General features: G+C 38.2%; 1 protein-coding gene across 2 annotated transcripts; it reads right to left on the bottom strand.

Moving 5' to 3' along the window:
* Nucleotides 1–1,241: 1,241 nt before the first annotated feature.
* Nucleotides 1,242–20,431, bottom strand: elovl5 (ELOVL fatty acid elongase 5). Of its 2 annotated transcripts, none has more exons than XM_072677547.1 (8): nt 20,334–20,431; nt 19,435–19,499; nt 16,247–16,434; nt 10,686–10,763; nt 7,445–7,616; nt 6,717–6,841; nt 5,331–5,465; nt 1,242–5,141 (listed from the first exon to the last, which is right to left on the bottom strand). In XM_072677547.1, exons 2-8 carry the CDS (start codon nt 19,490–19,492, stop codon nt 5,013–5,015), a joined length of 885 nt encoding a protein of 294 aa, XP_072533648.1. In that variant the 5' UTR covers nt 19,493–19,499; nt 20,334–20,431; the 3' UTR covers nt 1,242–5,012. The 2 variants fall into 2 exon arrangements, with proteins under 2 accessions (XP_072533648.1, XP_072533649.1); XM_072677548.1 differs by lacking the exon at nt 20,334–20,431 and adding an exon at nt 18,821–18,888 and having other exon boundaries at nt 19,435–19,497.
* Nucleotides 20,432–20,897: the final 466 nt, after the last annotated feature.

Below are 20,897 nucleotides of genomic sequence, written 5' to 3' on the forward strand. Positions count from 1 at the left end.
AGTCGCAGTGGGCCCACAGCCTACCCGGAATCACTGGGTACAAGGCAGGAATAACCCATTGACAGGACGCCAGCCCATCGTATTTGCTTACCCGGGGCAATTCAGCAATAAACAGCAAACCAATCAAATTCAACACAGAATGTCACTTTTAATGACCACAGCAGTCTCAGAATTACTTAATGATAAGCATCAGTTTTTTGTAGGGCATTCTATTACTGTTATGACCAGCTGGAAATGTGATGCATAGCCAGACACCAGCTTCTTGCAGCACACCAGACGAAACTTAACCCATTCCTCATATTCATGGGCTGCAACCGCCTTCTTTTAATCCTCCAAAAGATTTTCTATGGGGTTCAAGTCAGGCGACTGTGATGTCATCTTACTTGAACTCCTCAGAAAATAGGGTGGGATTAGGTTACAAACTCACGAAAGTTTGTGTGCTGGAGAACACTGCCCATGGCTCAGATTCCACAGGAGTACTACCATAAACTGGTGTCTGACGGTGCATCATGTTTGCTGCAGGCCATTACAGCAAAAGGGTGCTCTACTAAAAAGCACTGAAGAGTCTTGTCATTATGGAGTCGAATAATTCTGAGACAGTAGTAGTCATTAAAACACATTTTAAGCTGAATTTGGAGAAAACACTATTAGTCTTAGTTAAATGAGCTGTGTTTAGCTTTTTAAATTAGTCTTGTTTGAACATTTGTAATAAAAAAAAACCCAAAAAACCTGAGTTTGTTAGTTTTGCTAATAAAACCTAGTTTACAATGAGGAAAGAATTATTTCAGTTGCGACTGTATGTTACCAATATACTTATGTTAGCTACCTACCTACGTTAAGATGTAATAATAATAAAAAAACTAATTCTTGAAGCTGTACTTTTGAAGCTTTACTATTACCTCAAAAAGATTTTGATTGATTTAAGAATTCTTTCTTTAGTACATCACTTACACTCACTTAACTAAATGTAAAATATATACTTTATTTAACACAGGTTGTTAATTTGGTTAATAGGTTAGCCAACTACTACTAATATTATTTATAGCCTGCAAAGAGTAAAAAAAACTGGCAGCAAACTGGTGCTCCCAGTCTAGCACAACATGAGGGGCATTGCCCCATAATGGACCCTCAAGATGCCAGGTGTGTCCATACAGAACACAACTGCAACCCCTAAGGGTTCAAATACAGAATCATGCTAGGACGTCTATTCAAGTTACAGATATTCAAGTACGTACATATGACAGGATAGACACATATACCTTTATTTATTCAAATTACAATCACAGATCATGGTTTCTATTGCAGTTTCTGCTTTTTTCAATATCAATAATTTTAATAATATGAAATATCTCCACTTCCCAGCTATGAAACAATTCCTCTTAAGCTACTTCGGATATTTTGGCCCATTTGCCAACATTAAGGCATGTATTGACTAATATACAGTGGGGAAAAAAAAGTATTTAGTCAGTCACCAATTGTGCAAGTTCTCCCACTTAAAAAGATGAGAGAGGCCTGTAATTGACATCATAGGTACCTCAACTATGAGAGACAAAATGAGGGAAAAAAAATCACATTGTCTGATTTTTAAAGAATTTATTTGCAAATAATGGTGGACAATAAGTATTTGGTCAATAACAAAAGTTCATCTCAATACTTTGTTATATATCATTTGTTGGCAATGACAGAGGTCAAATGTTTTCTGTAAGTCTTCACAAGGTTGACACACACCGTTGCTGGTATGTTGGCCCATTCCTCCATGCAGATCTCCTCTAGAGCAGTGATGTTTTGGGGCTGTCGGCGGGCAACACAGACTTTCAATTCCCTCCAAATGTTTTCTATGGGGTTGAGATCTGGAGACTGGCTAGGCCACTCCAGGACCGTGAAATGCTTCTTACGAAGCCACTCCTTTGTTGCCCTGGCAGTGTGCTTGGGATCATTGGCATGCTGGAAGACCCAGCCACGTTTCATCTTCAATGCCCTTGCTGATGGAAGGAGGTTTGCACTCAAAATCTCACAATACATGGCCCCATTCATTCTTTCATGTACACGGACCAGTCGTCCATGCAGAGAAACAGCCCCAAAGCATGATGTTGCCACCCCCATGCAGTTGGTATGGTGTTCTTTGGATGCAACTCAGCATTCACTCTCCTCCAAACACAACGAGTTGTGTTTGTACCAAACAGTTCTACTTTGGTTTCATCTGACCATAAGACATTCTCCTAATACAATCCGGAACATCCAAATGCTCTCTAGCAAACTTCAGACGCGCCCAGATATGTACTAGCTTAAGCAGGGGAACACGTCTGGCACTGCAAGATCTGAGTCCCTGGCAGCGTAGTGTGTTACTGACGGGAGCCTTTGTAACGTTGGTCCCAGCTTTCTGCAGGTTATTCACTAGGTCCCCCCGTGTGGTTCTGGGATTTTTGCTCACCGTTCTTGTGATCAGTTTGACCCCACGGGCTGGGATCTTGCGTGGAAGCCCCTGATTGAGGGAGATTAGCAGTGGTCTTGTAGGTCTCCCATTTTCTGATTATTGCTCCCACAGTAGATTTCTTCACACCAAGCCCTTTGCCTATTGCAGATTCAGTCTTCCCAGCCTGGTGCAGGTCTACAATTTTGTTTCTGGTGTTCTTCGACATCGCTTTGGTCTTCACCATAGTGGAGTTTGGAGTGTGACTGTTTGAGGTTGTGGGCAGGTGTCTTTTATACTGTTAACGAGTTCAAACAGGTGCCATTAATACAGGTAATGAGTGAAGGACAGAGAAGCCTCTTAAAGAAGTTGTTACAGGTCTGTTACAGCCAGAAATCTTGCTTGTTTGTAGGTGACCAAATACTTATTTTCCACCATTATTTGCAAATAAATTCTTTAAAAATCAGACTATATGTGAGATTTTTTCTCATTTTGTCTCTCATAGTTGAGGTCTACCTATGATGTCAATTACAGGCCTCTCTCATTTTTCTTTAAGTGGGAGAACTTGCAAAATTGGTGACTGACTAAATACTTTTTTCCCCCACTGTATGTCCATACTCAACTCAACACTAAGACGTTACAATAATTAGTGATTCAATGAATGATAGCGAGATTTGCTCAGAGAGGATAGCTGCTTGTCTTTAAAGCAATATTTGGAATGAACTGAATGAAACAACAGACTACACTAAATAAATAGCCCAGTATCATTTAAGCACACAACATCTGTAATTGAATGAACAATCAAGATTTAACACCATTTGGCAAGAGGTATACACATTAGCAGGGAAGTATATACCTAATAACATAGTATACATCTAATACCAAATAGTGACATCAAAGCAACACTAATAACAGTGTTAGCAGGTACATTACAATGTTGAAGGTGGTACTGCATGTACTTTTCCACATTAGTGGCAGGACATTTATGCATTATTAGTTTTTTAATTGATGCTTTTTATATACCCAGACTTAGTCTGCCAATGTCCAGGTATATAGATCTTCATTTGTTTGGTGCAGATGGTTGGTTTAGAACACATTATGGTTTACAACACAGTACTTTATAAATACAACAATAACTTTCTCTGCATAACTGAATAGTGGGGCAACCATTTTGAGTACAAAGATCCTCTTTTTGCCTCGGCACAGTATTTGGTATCATTCTGAGGTCCCATTTAAAAGTATAGAATAGTAGTACACAGCAGGACATAATGCAGATGATAATGTAGTTTAATGTAGTTAAATCAGTTATTTTCAAATGTATGTATTTAATAAATTTTTAAAGCAGTATTATAGTCTTATCTCATACTGCCTTCAGTGTAAGTGATATGCAAGTCATAAATTCATACTTAGTGTTTTGCATTTCCATATACATGGAATAGCATTTACTATGGCAGTGGCTCTCAACTCTGGTCCTAGAAGACCCCTGCTCTCCATATTCTGTTGTTTGCCCTGCTCAAACACATCTGACTTAACAAATCAGCACATTAACAAGCCTTTCCTGAGTTGAAGTGGGGTATGTAGAGCAGGGAAAACACCTGATATGGTAAGCACTGTGCTATGCAAATGAATGACCAGTGTTGAACACATTCAGTACTTCCGCAAGGTTTAGCAGAAGTGGCAAACTATGGTGTAATGCAAATGAAGATCAAGTGCATGGTGAATGGCTAGATAGTTCCTAACGTGACTGTGGAAAAATGAAGTATCATAAATACACTTCTCCAGTATCAAATGTATAACACACAATGCAGTACATTTAGATTGTGTGCTTTTGAATTGCTGAATGTGTGTGTATAGCTGCAAGCAGTTTAAACATCCAATTTCCTGAGTCAGGCATTTTAAATGTATAACACTGGTCTGGGTGCCATGACTTGAAAACATGGTTATTGTGTAAATTGTGTAAATCTAGATAACAGCCTACTAATCACAACATGAAAACAATGGTCCACTTTTAGTCAAATGCCCCACATTTCCTAATACTTTATCATGTATTTCTGGTAATTTACATTACATTTCCAATCTTTTGCAGATGTATGCAATACGACGATCTGAGTAAAAAAAACATTATACACATATATTCTTCATATTTTATGTACCAAGGTTGTGTACATTGTTTATTGTGCAAAATAATCATTTGCACATTGTGCTGCCACTGTGGCTTGTTTTGTCTGCCTGATCCACTATTTATTTATACATAAAGACATTTTGTTAACATAAATTATTATAAAGTCTCATTCTATGAAACAGTTTAAATTGTCCAAAACATTTTATATAACTTGACTCTGTTTTACTTAGTTTATTTCTCTATTTATATTCTCCATGTTCTCTTTAATTTGATTCAAAATGAACAACAGGTTGTGGTGTGCTAAATGTTCTGAATCACAGACTACAATGGCTTCAGCTGTTTGTCTCTATGGATATACTAGGCTTTTCTGGTACATTAAGATGTCCTACATCATGGCAATGTTACACAGATATGGATATAGTGGGAAGATGTAAGGGGGGGGGGGGGGGGGGGATTGGGTGCTGGCTCTGGGAGACGTCATCAATCTGCACGGGTCTTCCTGTGTTTTACCATTTCTGCAGAAGCTGTCCCATTCATGTGGCCGTTCACAGATGTATTTGCGCCATTACGGTAATCCTTTTTCTGTGAAGGCCCTTGACTCTTGTATGTCTGGTGGACAGAGTGATGAATGATTCAGATCACATTTCACCATCATCTAATGGCAATTTGTCTACTTTGTATATTCTCAGTATATAAAACCTTTACAACAAGAAATATTACTTTTTGTATTATATTCTGCAGCCAAACACAGGTCTGGCTAACAAGTCTAAAAGTACAGCCATGCAGATAAATTCCTACCTTTATGTAGAAGTTTACGAAGAGAACAATAAGAGTGACCATATAACTAATTTGGAAATACAGCCAACCCATTGGAAAACCACATGGCCAGACCACAGCACAGGACGTTTGGATCATGGTCATCACAAATTGGACCTGTTAGAGCAGCCAAAAATAAAAAAAAGAAATAAAAAGAAAAAAGAAAATCAGCCAAACTAACTTGCCAACAAGTATGTTTCTGTTAACTGGCATCATGATATGAGTTAGGATATCACATAAGGTTGCATTATGAAAAATAAGATTGTGAGCATCTTGACTACACAGAGGGACCATACAAGGTTTTGTGGGAGTATGGATAAACTGAAAGATTGCTATGGCTTTGGCTTTTAATTACTTTTGTCTGTTCATTCTTTTTGGGCAGAATGAGTGTACAAAACCTGGTGCACAATATACTTTTTTTCCTAAAATTAACACAAGTACAAAAATATACATACACCCACTTAGACTGGTAATTTAGTAGTGCTAAAAGATCTAAGATGTCTTTTAACTTGCCATGGCCTCTTTTTAACTTCCTCTTAATCATGACTGACCACAGCCGGTAGCTACTCTGTACCCACATAAAATAGGTTTTGTTTGGCACTCACTGAATTGACCAACACATGGTACCATGCGAAAGTCCAAGGAAATCATAGATTTGAGTGATCATAGATTTGTATAATTCAGAAATGTATTTTGGAGCCATTTCTAAACAACTGCAAATCTCATCAGCTCAAACAATTCCACACAAATACAAATTATTGGGAAGTGTAGCCACTTTGCTAAGGTCTGGAAGAAGACCCACACTGTCACTGTCTCAGTTGAGAGACAATTATATGAAAAGAAAAAACAAAAAACGTTTGTTTGGAGTAAAGGTGAGGCAAATAACATTGTTAAGCATAGCATAGTAATGGTAGCATCATCCTCTGTGGACATACACTGCACAAAGTCGAAATAATGAAGGAGAACTGCCTCAGAATCTTAAACCATCAGCTAGCTCACTGAAATGTGGATACAATTGGGTGTTCCAACATCACACTGACCCCAAACATACATCAAATGTGATTGTGAAATTGATAAAGCAGGCCAACATTAAGCTGTGAATTCATCTATATTACAAGGTATCATTTTTCCTGAAACACAAAATATGGCTGCATAAGAGCTAACACTGTGGTGTATTAGACCATAATCAAGTGTGCAATCACCAACACCCTGATGTGCAACAATAACAATAATAAAAATAAACAGACAATATATTTTGCCCACATCATGTAGTCCTTGACAGCAATTAGAGCAATCATAATAATTAGTCAGCTATGTTTGGAGAAAAAAATGAATTATAAGAATCATTCTGAATGACAGTCCACTCACCAGCTGTCCTTGAGTTATATACTTCTTCCACCAAAGGTATGGTCGCAGGGCAGGAATGGCTGAGAGTCCATAATAGGAATACATCAGCACATGGATGAAGCTGTTAAAGGTAGCTCCAAAATAGGCTGGTAAAATTGATTGAAACAAAAACAAAACAAACAAACAAAAAAGTACATGATACATGTAATCACCTTAGAAATAATCAGTGCTACATATTACACTACGCCATTAAATCTATTTTCATTCAATTGAATGAGCGGTATGTTTTGTTTCAGTATATCCTTGGCTGTTAACTTGTATTTAAATTGGCAAGCATAAAGCCATACTGATAGAGTGTGCCCTACAGCTTATGGGACAGAGTGTCCTTGCTAAGCAAATGAAATAATCAGAAGCGATCAGAGTACCGCTGAAAGTGCAGCAGATGGATGCCCATTTTTGTTCTACCATCCATTATCTTTCCCTTTCTATGTCCCTAACCAATGATCAATATCCATAATATTAAGTAGGATGTGGCATGAAGGACCTATTATCTGCTTCAGCTCCAGTGAACAAAGAAAAAAATTCTCTTAAGTGGCCAAAAATAAAAAATTATGTAAAGCTGCATGTATTTTAGGATTAACTGAAAGTGTAGCATTTTTGTCTCGTTGGCATTTGTTTTTTACAGCCTCAGCTCTTTCGGTAGCACTTAAAACAGCAAGATATGGGCAGTTTTTGTCAGAGAAACTTACAGTGGCCACATGGCACCCAGTTCATGACAAACCACCAAATGTTGAGCATGGTAGCATGATGATAGACATGCAGGAAAGTGATCTGGTGGTTGTTCTTCCGCAAGATGAAGAAGAATGTGTCCATGAACTCGATGAGCTTGGAGAAGTAATACCACCACAGCACGTGAATCATCTGCCAGGATGATAGAATGATAACAAATAACCAAACCACATCACATCATGCCAGTCAAGCAGGTCACTGACCATCTATTACATTTATTTGTATGTTCTTACATAGCTTACTTTGCCTTTCAAAAGGTTTGCAAAATGTTTTAATATTTTATTTTTTTGTTTTTGTTAGTTTAACTAAGCAAATTTATTCTAAGACACATAAGAATACATGTAAATGTGTCACATGCACTGATATGGAAATTTAGGTTGAAGCCGATATCCATCACATATAAAAGTACAAACTTGGATGAAAATCAACTGCATATAGAGCATTTACTAGAATTATTAGTTAGATTAGAAGTGCAAATGAGTAAACAGAGACCATCACAATGTAGCCTGAAGAGTTTGCAATTCTGGAATACAATAAATGTTATCAAATATAGGTTTCAAATATTATCTAAACATGCCAATGACAAGCATTGTACATAGTATTATATATTTATGTATGTATTTATATTTATTATGTATGTATCCCTATATGTGACAGTACTACGTTGGAAATATAGCCAACCCCTATGTATTTAATTCATCTGTTGTGATGCATCCAGCACTTAAACTAAGGGTTTAAATAACTAAGAATTTTCCAATATGTTATGAGTTTAACAATAGACAGGAAAAGAAAACTGTCAAATCACTATTTAGACAAAACCTGCTCCCAAGGAAGACATTCATGAACACAGAGCTGAAAGTTGAAGGACATTATTACTACCACATTATGACATAATTACTACATTAAAGACTAATGTTTAAAGGTTTGCAGGTATTCTAACTAAACTAGAAAGTAACTGTGTGTTGTTGGGACAAAGTCCATAACCATAAACTAATACCTGTTTTTAATTGCTTTTAAACTTGCATTGTGCAGTGGTGCTTGAAAGTATGTGAAGTCTTTAATATTTTTGTCTCATTTGTTTAAACTGATTCTTCTTATCTACTTAAAGGACTTGTGGAAAAATCTGGTTAACATTTTAGGTCACATTTTTGCAGAAATAAAGAAAATTTAAGCCATTCCTCCCATGAACTGCTTGCTTCAGGTCTTTCCACAACATTTCGATTGGAGTAAGATTTGACTTGGACATTCCAAAACATTACTTTTATTATTCTTTAACCATCTGTGGTAGGAATGACTTGTGTGCTTTGGATCGTTGTCTTGTTGCATGACCCACATTCTCTTAAGATTCAGCTCACAGACAAATGTCCTGACATTTTCCTTTAGTATTTGGTGGTATAATTCAGTGAGGAAGCTGAAGCATCACACCTTCCAACAGTACAATGACCGCACACACACCAAGGTCTGGTTTCAGAAGAAGTCCTTGACGATTCTGGAGTGGCTGTCACAGTGGACTGACTTGAACCTCATACAAATGTTTGGTGGAATTTGGAGAAAGCTGCTGCAGCATGCAAACCCAAGACTATTAGTAAACTGGAGGCCACTGCCCATGCTTGTCATTAAGTTATTGAATAGTTCAGAGACTGCAGTAATAATTAAAAGTCATATTTTATGTGGAATTTGGAGAAACCACTTGTTAAATTAGTTGTTTTGAGCTTGTATGATTGGTTTATTGCAAATCTTTGCAAGATATTGCTAATAAAGCTGATTTTCAAAGGAAGTTAAACAATTTTGACTGCAACCGAAAATGTTATATTTATTTCTTAAAGTATATGAAATGCTATTGTCTGACATGAATTTAGAATAAACTTTTCCTGTTTTAGGTCAATTAGGATTGCCAAAATTATTTCTATTAGCTAAATGCCAGAATACTGAGAGGCTTTTTTAAGGCAATTTTTATTACTTCCTTTAAAGTCAAAAGTTTAAATACACTAAATGCCTTTAAACAACTCGGGACAGCCCATATGATGATGTCATGTCTTTGGAAGCTTCTGATTGGCAACATCTGAGTTAATTAGAGACACACCTGTGGATGTATTTTAAGGCACACCTGAAACACGTCATGGGAAAGTCAAAAGAAATCCGCCAAGATATCAGGAAGAAAATTGTGGAATTGTGGAGAATTGCACAAGTCTGGCTCATCCTTGGGTGCAATTCCCACATGCTTAATTCATCTGTACAAACAATTATACGCAAGTATAAACAAAATGGGAATGTCCAGCCATCATACCGCTCAGGAAGGAGACTGTGCTGTGTCCCAGAGATGAACGTTCTTTGGTCCAAAATGTGCCCAAATCAACCCAAGAACAAAAGCAAAAGACCTTGTGAAGATGCTGGCTGAAGCTGGTAAGAGTGTGTCATTATCCACAGAGAAACAAGTACTGTATCGACATGGGCTAAAAGGTCACTCTACACCAGTTCTGTCAGGAGGAATGGGCCAAAATTCCTGCCAAGTATTGTGAGAAGCTTGTGGAAGGATATCCAAAATGTTTAAGGGCAATGGTACCAAATACTAATGTATTTAAACTTTTGACTTTTGACAGGAAAAATGTATTCTGATTTTATGTCAGACAGTGTCTTTTTATATAGTGTATGTAAAGTTCTGGTTTCAACTGTATGTACATAAACAATACTGGAAATTAGCATCAACCTACTACTCCAATATCCCCACAAAAAATTTAATTATATGACACTGTGGTGTGATCAGAAGACATCCATAATCATGGCTCATTTTATTACAGGGGCTTTGAATGTTGTTGGGGCTGAATTAATGGACCTCCATATCTCAACATTGTGCCTGCTCATGCACACTTAATGACCTAGAGTATTTTTTGCCAGGTTGGCTTGTTTGATGAGGTGTTCAGGTCAAAGTTCATGGCAATGTGTTTTAGCACTCAGGCGGTGAGCTTAAGTAATAGTGATGCAATAGGTTTTGTATCAACTCATGCAACCCAGAAAGCACAGCAAAGCAATTTGTGTGTAAGATATGATGTCTAGGCAAGATGTGAGTAACACAGGGGTGTATTGTGAAAGACCAATGTTTGCTCGTGTTACATTTTCCAGGCTTCCATTTGTACAGCACAGAATGTGACCAAATTCCCTACCAAGTATTCAGGGTGAAAAGCATGCTTGCACTTGTTTTACCTTATCATCAGCCTCTCCTGCGCTGTGGGTGTCTTGGCAAAAGAAATTATATCCACCTTGCCACACAGCAGTCACAAGCTGCAAAGACACAGGGGGTGTGAGAGCATTAACACTCCAAAAGAGTCTTACCATAATCCTTTCAAAAGCAACCCTTTGCATCAGATCGCCCAAGGAAATAACAAGGAAATAACTACTTGTTAAGTGCAGTAGATTAGTTTGAAGTTTGAAGTAAAGAAATAGAATCCACAAACAGTTTGAAGGGTGTACAGCTGGGACAAAGACACATTCAAATGCTGAATCAGTAATAAACTCCTATAATAATAATTATTATAATTATAATTAAATAATAATAATAAATTCTGTAATTTCTGCTTTCAGATTGTTTTCATTTATCAGTGATCCTTGCCCTTCTCTGCTGAAGTCTCTTCAAAGCATGTGACCTGCCATTGTTCACTGTATTGCTGCTGTGTGCTTTTTTAACCTTCTCAATAAAGTCTTTGTTTGACCATTTTTTGCCAATTTCGGATGCCAGTTGCTTCATCTATATCAGCCCTTTTTACGCTGTAATGTAGAAAATTAGTGTGCAATAAGCAATGGCAAGAGTTGAAATGGGTGAAGACAACTCAAATACATAAAATTCAGGGATGCTAAAAACTAAATTACAGTTGTGATCAAAAGTAGGTGTAACAATTCAAAGAAACCTTTAAAATCCCTACACTGCCATGACATTCATGTCCACAATGAGTGTATGTAAACCTCCACAACTGTAACTTACCCAATGAGCACAAAGACATTTGAAACGTGATTAAGATGATCCAGATGACAATTATACAGAGTTGGCCCTATCCTAAGGAAACCAACCACAGTTTGGACATCAGCAACTACAGACCCATTTTTCTTCTCTCTTTCCTCTCAAAGATTCTCGAACGCTCTGTCTACAACCAACTGTCTCTCTTTCTCACTCTGAACAATCTACAGGACCCTAACCAGTCTGGCTTCAAAGCAGCACACTCTACTGAAACTGCTCTCATTGCAGTTACAGAGAAACTCCATGCAGCTAAATCTACCAAACGGTCATCGGTTCTGAATCTCCTCGACCTCTCTCTACAGCTTATGACACATTAAACCACAAGATCCTCCTGTCTATCCTTGCCGGCCCTGGAATTACCAGCTCTGCATGGCGATGGTTTGCATCGTACCTGCAGGGATGCTCATACCGGGTAACATGGCAGGGGGACACATCTGCTCCTTGTAGTCTCTCCACTGGCATTCCACAAGGCTTGGTTTTTGGTCCTCTTCTGTTCTCACTCTCCACTAGCTCTCAGGCCGGTCTCCCTCTGCGCTTACACTTATCCAGAATGCAGCGGCACGGGTCTACTTCAACGTTTCTAAATTCAGCCATGTCACTTCACTGCTGCGTTCTCTTCATTGGCTTCCTGTAGCTGCCCGCATCAGATTCAAAACCCTGGCCTACAAAGCCAAGACTGGACCAGCCCCTCTGCACTTGATGGCAATGGTCAAAAGCTGATCCGCACCAAGAGCCCTTCGAGCTTCAAGTATGGCTCGGCTTGATTTGCCATCCCTCAAAATCCATGGAAGACAAGCGTCCAGGCTTTTTTCGGTCCTGGCACCAAAGTGGTAGAACGAACTTCCCCTGGGTGACCAAACGGCAGAGTCGCTCGCTGTCTTCAAATTAAAGCAACCCACGTTTTCCGAAAATACTTGGGTGAATAGCAAAGTGGTCACCTTATTGACTTGTGTTTAGTAGTGTCTAAACTTAGAGGTTACTTTGAATTTTTAGCCTATTCAAACTAGCTGAGGTTTTTCCTTGGGTAAATAGCAAAGCACCTTTGTAAGTCGCTCTGGATAAGAGCGTCTGCTAAATGCCTTAAATGTAATGTATAATTTATAAGCCAAAGCTTATGATTAATTTTTTGAGGACATGGATTTTAATGTATGTGCTTGATGGACATTAACTAATGTTAAGGTTTGTAAACTAAAGGCAATATGAAATTGTGTGTTTTTAAAGTTGTGAAAAAGATCTCTTTAGAACCAACACATTTTTACTTACAACACACAGCAAGCTTTTGTGAAGCTACTTCATAAGAATTATTGAACAATTATTGTTCAATTATTGTAAGAATTATGTTCACAATTATTGAACAGTATGTAGCTTAACAAAGAATTTAACTATAATAAATATCATAATTAGTTATGATATTTAACTTAATTTAAACTGGATGGAATGCAAAAAATAGTCGTAATCATGTTGTGTTCCAAAATTACAGTGTTTCCTTCCTTTAAGACACCTTCCAAAGGACATTCAGGGAACATTAAACACAATTAGAGTGTCCTCATAAAACATAATCACTTTAGCCTGTGCATGGTCAGGAGGTTTGGCCTAGATTTGGAGATCTAGCACTGATCTTTGCTTGGCATTATAAAGCTACTGTGCCCTATATTTCCACATCTGCTTTAAAATCATGCAGGAGCTCACACAACCAATTGTTTGGACTGAGACCAATGGGATAACATGCATTAAATCTAATGAGCAGTGAAAAGGTTCAAGGACAAGTAGACTACCGACAACCATCATTTTCACAAATTAATTTGTTTTCTCCAATTGTTAAAAATGGGATTGAAAGTAATCAAAACCACACTGAAAGCTCAAGCGCAACATTCACAAAACATTTCATGTTTTGTGAATGTTATCCTAGTTTTCATTGGCCCATAAAAATTGAATACTATATGCCTGGGTTGGGAAAATAAAGACATGAGCTGTTGCTAGGGCTGCTAGTCACATCGCAGGACATGTGAGGTCAGGTATAATGCTAAATTATATCAAAAACCTCATGCTATAAGCTTTCTGCTACTTGATGCAAAGGGGAAAACTGTTCTAATTTTCCATGACATCCGGGCAAATTACTCAATATAATTTACACCAATCTTATAGTAAACTGATTGCACTGATTGCATGTTTTTCCCCCAATATTGTGAAACCCTACTTGCTGCTGTTCTGTGTTTTTAGGGAGAGATCAGAACTCTCTGCATACATTATTATTATATTAATCATTTAAAATAGCGGATTTCACCAAACGTTGACAAGTTTGAAAGTATGGAATAAATGACCACAGTAGTTTACTGTTCATGCATTAAAGATAACTTGCAAAATTTGTGTGAATGATCTAAATGATACTGAATGTAATTTTGCAATGCAGCTAGATTTATTAAGATTTTATTACTCAAGAGCACACTTTAAGCCTGCAGGTACAATGAAGTTGAATGAAAGTTGAATTGACTTTTACAAAGTTTAATAAAAACATCTATATGGATAAAAAAGATCCTTACATGGGCTACAATGCAAACCAACATATTGGGTGTGATCATTCGAAGCCACTCATAAGACAACAAAGTTGTGCAAATGAAAGAAAACCATAGCAGACGTGCCCGCTAAAACAATCAGCTTGTGAAAGGGCAGCTGTGTTCTGGACTTGCCCTGTACCAATGGGCTTTTCAACCCAGAGTGCACATACGCTACGCATAGGAATGTGAATCAATTGCAGACTGGTCAGTTGAGCACAAGAATTGCAAAGACACATCACTAATAGTATATTTTTGTCCCACCTACATAACAAAATGCACAGAAAAATCAGGCAGGCCAGGGCAGATGTCTAGAGGACTCGGCACAAAATGCACAAGTATTGCCAGATTTTAAAAACTGCAAAAAACGTTTTAGTCCCAGGTTTTTTATTCCACATTAACAGATGGGCACAGTGACTAAACAAACTGACAAAAATCCCATATGTGTAGGCCTATATGTAGGCCTACAAAATCTATTAATATATATGTAAATTATTGAAAAAAGCTCATATTCTTCACACAGGTTTACCAAATTGCACACTTTGTCATTTTTTTATTTTTACTGAGAAATAGTAAACACTGCCTCTGTAGCTAATCCAGTATAACCAGTATGAACACAACATTTTCAGCAAATCATAATGCACAGTTACTCACTTTTTTTATTTAAAAAAGCCAAAGTCTGGAAACCCTACACATTATAAAAACAAAGTCCCTTGATTGATAAATCAGGCCTGAGACAGATCATCAATTGTAATTAGGAACGGTCTGCTGTATCACATTATCACGTCACGTATAACAACCTATCAATTCTTTAATACTTTAGACCTTGTTGGAACACTAAGCAACCATGGGCTCTTATAGGCAACTGTCTAATGATCTGAAAACAAAGATAATCAATGGCAACAAGTCAGGGGACGCAAGCATTTTCAACTTACTATTTTAACAGTGCAGAATCTTAGGAAAGAGCAGTTTACTGGAACCATGGGGGTCAAAGTGAGGTCTGAAAGACTATGTTTTGGAAATTGTAGACTGAAGTGAAAATAGATATATTTGTGCAAAATTAGCAATGGTGCATTTGGGGGGAAAAATAACCACATTTCATGAAAAAAACATTTTGCCAACTGTAAAGACTGGATTAGATCTATTATGCTTCATCTACAATAGAATAAAAATCCAAAATGCCCCTCAAAACTACCATGAAGTTTCTGTTTCTGCCTGTTTCTTCTGGTGTTACAAAAGACTGACTCTCAAAGGTGAACAGACCCAATTTTTTATATTTTGTATTATATGTTACGAAAGAGTAACTGTGCATTAGGATTTGCTGAAAATATTGTGTTTTATACATGATTACTTTCAGAGGTTGTGCTTGCTAATTCTGTGTTATTTGGTCAAGAGTTATGCCACTTCTCTAGACACTCCTCCATTTTCTCTGCAGCGCTTGGTGTCGCCTAGCTACTGATCATCTTCTCTTCCCCTCCTGCTCTTCTGTTTCACCTGGGACTAATTACTGTACCTTTTGTAAAACTCTCAGTTTGTTTCACATGCTCTGAAATCTCTTGTGCCAGAGTTCTAAGCTGTGGTATCTCATGTTCTTTTTTTCTTCCTGGTTTTTGACTTATGTCCTGAACTTTGAGCCTTGGCTTACATCTGTTTTATCACTGTGTTTGCCTGTGGATTGATTGACTTCCGAGTTTGCCTCAATAAACGGTTTGAAACTGCATTTAGTATGCCATCCCCATGTGACAACTTTCCAAACTTCTGCATCCAACTGTATATTAGTCACAGTGAAGCCACTTGAAACATTTCTTTTAAAATTGGAATGGAATTCTCGCATTTCATATACATTTTAAGTCACAAGTCAATTATTATTGCTGTATTGTTTTGGTTTTAATTTAATATAGTAATGAATGTGGCGCACTGAGGAACTGAACAGTGCTCGGAGACCTTGAGTGCCACTGTGCGGCTGTGTATACCTCCATTAAAACAATGATTTCAAATTTTTGGGCGCAACACATCAGAGGTGCACTTGCCTTAAGACATGTAGTTGGCATAGTGCTAATTGTGAAGTATACGCTTCCATTACTTGTTAGCTACATGTCTTATGGCATCATTAAGGCTAAAGAAGTACTTTGGACACCAAACATGTCTAGATTGTATCACATTTGAGGCACCATATTGCACCATGTCCAAAATAAACCCACCTCATAAAACATGTAGAGGGACAGCAGAGTGAGAGCCAGGTTATACACTACTAAGATCCGTCTGCAGGAGAATGGCTGCCTGTTTTTCATATACTTTGGCCCCATCCATACGATGAGGAGGTACATGATGGTGAATGCAAATGTGGGTGGGTAGTTGTCCAGTAGAAGCCATCCTCTTACACGGAGATCTGAAAAAACATACAAAATATTTGTATCTTTGCATCAATGGCATCATTTCAATTGACCACACTGCTTTGTCAGGTAAACCCACCCAGTCATCTGACAGAGTCAGGGGCAGTGGTGGCTCAGCGGTTAGAGCTCCGGGATATCGATAACAGGGTTGTGGGTTCGATTCCCGGGCTCGGCAAGCTGCCACTGTTGGGCCCTTGAGCAAGGCCCTTTACCCTCTCTGCTCCCCGGGCGCTGGAGTTGGCTGCCCACCGCTCTGGGTGTGTGTGTGTACTCACACACACACATGTGTGTGTGTGAGTGTGTTCACTACCAGATGGGTTAAATGCGGAGGACACATTTCGCTGTACACTGTACAGTGACAAATATGTGCACCTTTACCTTTTACCTTTTTTTTTTAAAAGATGCTCAAAGCTATAGAATGATGAAGAGGTTGGAGCACACTGGACGTGTGTGTCTCCAGGCAAAAAAGTGAAATGGGTGTAAAAGAAAAAAATAATTCTGGGCAATGTAGCCCTGTAATACAATCTTAGCGCATCAGATTTTAGGGAAGTAAATGCTTTTCCTTTTTTTGCCTTAAATCTGAAAACTAGTTACTGACTTGCTATGGAGATGTGAAACAGTTCTCATTAAACAGAACAGAAATTCAATTAATTTAAATATGAATGCAAGCCTAAACGTAATCCATCAAACACCAAAAAGTGTCCATAAAAAGATCTAGCAATGCACGCATATCGGAATTTTGGGCCAATGCTGATATTTCATAGTTTTCATGGACATAGACTCCAATGCTGATACATGTATGTATGTAAAATTTGGAAATGTATCTATAATACATTCTGAAATTAACAATTAGGAGGATTATAAAATGTATGCAGATATATGCAGTTTGATCTAAAAAAACAGCAACAATCAAATTTCTTTACGCGGCCTCTCCATTTTCACACATAAAATTGGGTTATAAATATAAGAATCATTTTTAATAATTTGATGCAAATCCTTTTCAGTCAATAACCCATGGACATCAGCAAATGCTGAGTTTCCTCTCTTGAGATGCTTTACTGCAGCCTTCAGTTATTGGGTGTGTGGGTCTTCAGTGAAAGTGAAAAGCATACTTAATTAGACAGAGGTCAGGTGAATGACTCAGCATTTTTAAGAACACTATTTCTTTTCCTGATGAAGCTCTTGGATTGCTTTTTGCGGTATGTTTTGAGTTAATGTCCAACTGTACAGTGAAGCACAGTCCTTTCAGTTTTGCAGCATTTGACTGAATCTGAGCAGAAAGTTTAGCTCTACACACTTAACAATTCATTTTATTACTTCAGTCAGCAGTCATCAATAATTACCACTTTTGAAAATGGTTTCTAGCATTCTGGTGAGGTCTAAACTGGCCTTTTAGTGTCATCTCTTGTTTGTAGACTTTGATATGTTTGCTTTTTTTAACCTAATGATGACCAGGGTTGAGAGGGTTACTTAAAAAATGAATTCAGTTATAGATTACCTGTTCAAAAATTAACTGTAACATAGCCCAAAGGATTGCTATATTTAAGTAAAATAATCTCATTATGTCCAGTTACTTTTTGTTTTTTTAAGCTACATATTCAAATAAAGACAAAAGAAAAACTTTACATTTAATGAAATCATCCTGTGTCTGTACCAAATACATGTCCACATGAAAATTTTGTGTTCTCATAAAACAAATCCCCTATCTACTAAACATTACATACCATCTGTGCAGGACTTTGGGATTTTTTTGGAATTTTGAATGATTTATATTGGTCCATTCATTCTGAAATGTTCAAATATCAATTTAAAACAAAACGCTTAGACCAGCATGAATTCCATGTTTATCAAAAGTAGTGTCAATTGGTTTATGCTGGTGTGGTGCTGGTCTGGTCTGCAGGTGTATGCTTGTTTTTCCAGCAAGGCAAAGTGTAAAGTTACAACTGCCTTAGGTAAAGGTAAAGGTAAAGGTGCACGTATTTGTCACTGTACAGTGTGCACTGTACAGCGAAATGGGTCCTCCGCATTTAACCCATCTGTGGTAGTGAAAACACACACACACACACACACACACACACACACACGTGAGCTAGGGGCAGTGAGTACACACACACACCCAGAGCAGTGGGCAGCCAACTCCAGCGCCCGGGGAGCAGAGAGGGTAAAGGGCCTTGCTCAAGGGCCCAACAGTGGCAGCTTGCCACAGTTCTTACATTTTAGATTATGTAAGAAAAAAATGATTTTTTGAGAAGATTTCCTTATGTTTGCAAGAATACATATGATTTAACCTTCAAATTAGTGTGACAAATATAATATTACTACAATAATGCACAGAAACACACCTGCACACTTGTTTAGCAACAAAAAAAGATTTAGACAAACCTGTGTCCTGGGCTGTGTCCTGCAGTCCTAGCTTGTCTACACTGATACATGGGCAGGTTTCTCACCTTCTAATGTAAATTAAATTCATCTTTTGAAATTTCTATTAGTCAGTGCATTTTTACAGCCATGCAGTGAATGTAGGCTCAAGGTTCTGCTGGGGTGCTGTTACACTCAACTAACTCGTGTGTCTTTAAAAAAAGAAAGAAAAAGTCACAACGAACATCAACAGCAGCGACTCAACAGCTAGTTCCCTCAATCAGAAACAAACATTAAGAGCTTATACATGCTTTCTGCATGTAAATGATTATTTACTTGCATCTACACCACATCTGCATATTAAGTGTTCCAATGAACAGCTAGCAAATGTAAATTCAAACCTCGGAAACAACTCTAGATCTTTCAGTTCCTTAATTTTTATCCCTTAATCAAAGAAATTGGGACAGGTCAAAGATAACCAACATCACATTCTATGGATCAACAACATTCATATCTGGTATGGTTTAAAAGGGGGAGATAAAAAAAATCCTTCAGGATATAACACCAAGTTAGGAGGCCTGCTTTTGTTCTCACAGAATCAAACGGCATATCATTTACATCAGGCATGCTGAACTTACCCCTGGGACCCATCCATGAGTCAATATATGGGTTCAATCTGTGATTAAAGGCCTCCATCTCCAGCCTGTGGAAATAGACAGTGAGATTAGCTTAACTTCCTCCTTTCACTCTCTAGAGTGAGGGCGATTTCTAGCAGCTCAAAGAGACTTTGTGCAAAGTTTTAAAAGGAGGCAGTGGAAGCTAAACTGAACAGATTTCAGTTCACTATGAGGCCTGTACTTCCCCTAACATGAATCACACCATTTTTGAACTGCTATTCATCACCAGGAGCACGGCACTACTACTACACTACGTTTACGTAAAATGGTACGAATGTCGTTCTTGTCTGCACTGTCGCTATGATACCAATTACACACTTACTTTCCATACCGCAAGAAAAAAGTGCTAAACCATGTAAACATATAGCCATAGCTGACAGTCGTGACTCTGTAGCCAACGTTTTTATTTTTACGGTACACAGCAGTTAATCAGTTCCAATATTCACGTGGACGTGAATCTGTGGCATGGCTTTCTAGAAGAGCCTTTCTTGATCGAGAGAAGTAACACTTGGACACTTTTAAAGAGAACAACATAATGGAAAAATAGGAGAGGAGAGGAGAGAATTGCGGAGCTCACACAATCCATGTTTTTATCCGCTTCGGGGCAAACATGGATGAAAATATCCATGTTTAGCTTCGAACTAAAATGTCTCTAAAGTAAGTGTTTCCCTTCTTCGCAATCCATCCTCTGCATTACAGGTCACTGAAACGCACAGCATCCACGCTAACCTTTCTGTCTTTATTAGGCTGCGATTTTAACCACTGAAATGCAGAATCCCTACATTATTTACTAATGTGTTTAAATACAGCCGTCTGTGAGAAGCCCAGATACAGAATTTTGTCGTCAAAACGCGACCTACCTCTGCTTTTCCTCGTCTGCTGCTGTCCTAGGGTAGCCGGTAGTGCCTCTGCGTGCCCAACTCTTGGCGAGTGTATAGGGGGGGGGGGGGGGGGGGGTGAAGTGAGGAACGGCCCTTAGCGTCATTAGGTACGGCACTCATAAGCATCTCACGGGATGGGTGCAATGTCTCACAGTAGCCTGACAGGACAAAGTCTAACGTTACTTTGTGCCCTTGTCAACGCTGAGCGATATACAGTTTAGTTTATTAGGACACAAATTGTCCTAGTTTTACTTTACTCTTCAGGGCTAGGTATCTTAATATATAGACTATAATGTTTTGCACATAATGTTTTTATAAGTGACGTTAGCTTATTAAAAATGAGTTAGTGTAACTCCTACAGTATTTAAGGTAAAACGGAAACTCCCAACAGGCAACCGATGAAGCAAAATCCAGCTTGAGCCTCGCAGTCATTTTGCAGGTGGTGAACTAATCGACCAGGCGCTGGGTAAAGTTTGGAGAAGTTAGCTGCATTTTCTCAAACAGTGATTAAAATGTGTTTGGTGAAAAGTCAGTACACGGGCT

This window comes from Salminus brasiliensis, chromosome 4 (genome assembly GCF_030463535.1).
Source record: "Salminus brasiliensis chromosome 4, fSalBra1.hap2, whole genome shotgun sequence".
NCBI lineage: Eukaryota > Metazoa > Chordata > Actinopteri > Characiformes > Bryconidae > Salminus > Salminus brasiliensis.

What these genes read in the sequence shown, in the direction of transcription:
- elovl5 (XM_072677547.1), bottom strand. Translation starts at nt 19,492, where the DNA reads ATGGAGGCCTTTAATCACAGATTGAACCCATATATTGACTCATGGATG. An exon ending in CTCATGGATGGGTCCCAGGG is followed by an intron (nt 16,435 to 19,434) that starts GTAAGTTCAGCA and finishes ATGTTTTTTCAG; the next exon opens with ATCTCCGTGTAAGAGGATGG. An exon ending in TCGTAAACTTCTACATAAAG is followed by an intron (nt 5,142 to 5,330) that starts GTAGGAATTTAT and finishes TCTGTCCACCAG; the next exon opens with ACATACAAGAGTCAAGGGCC.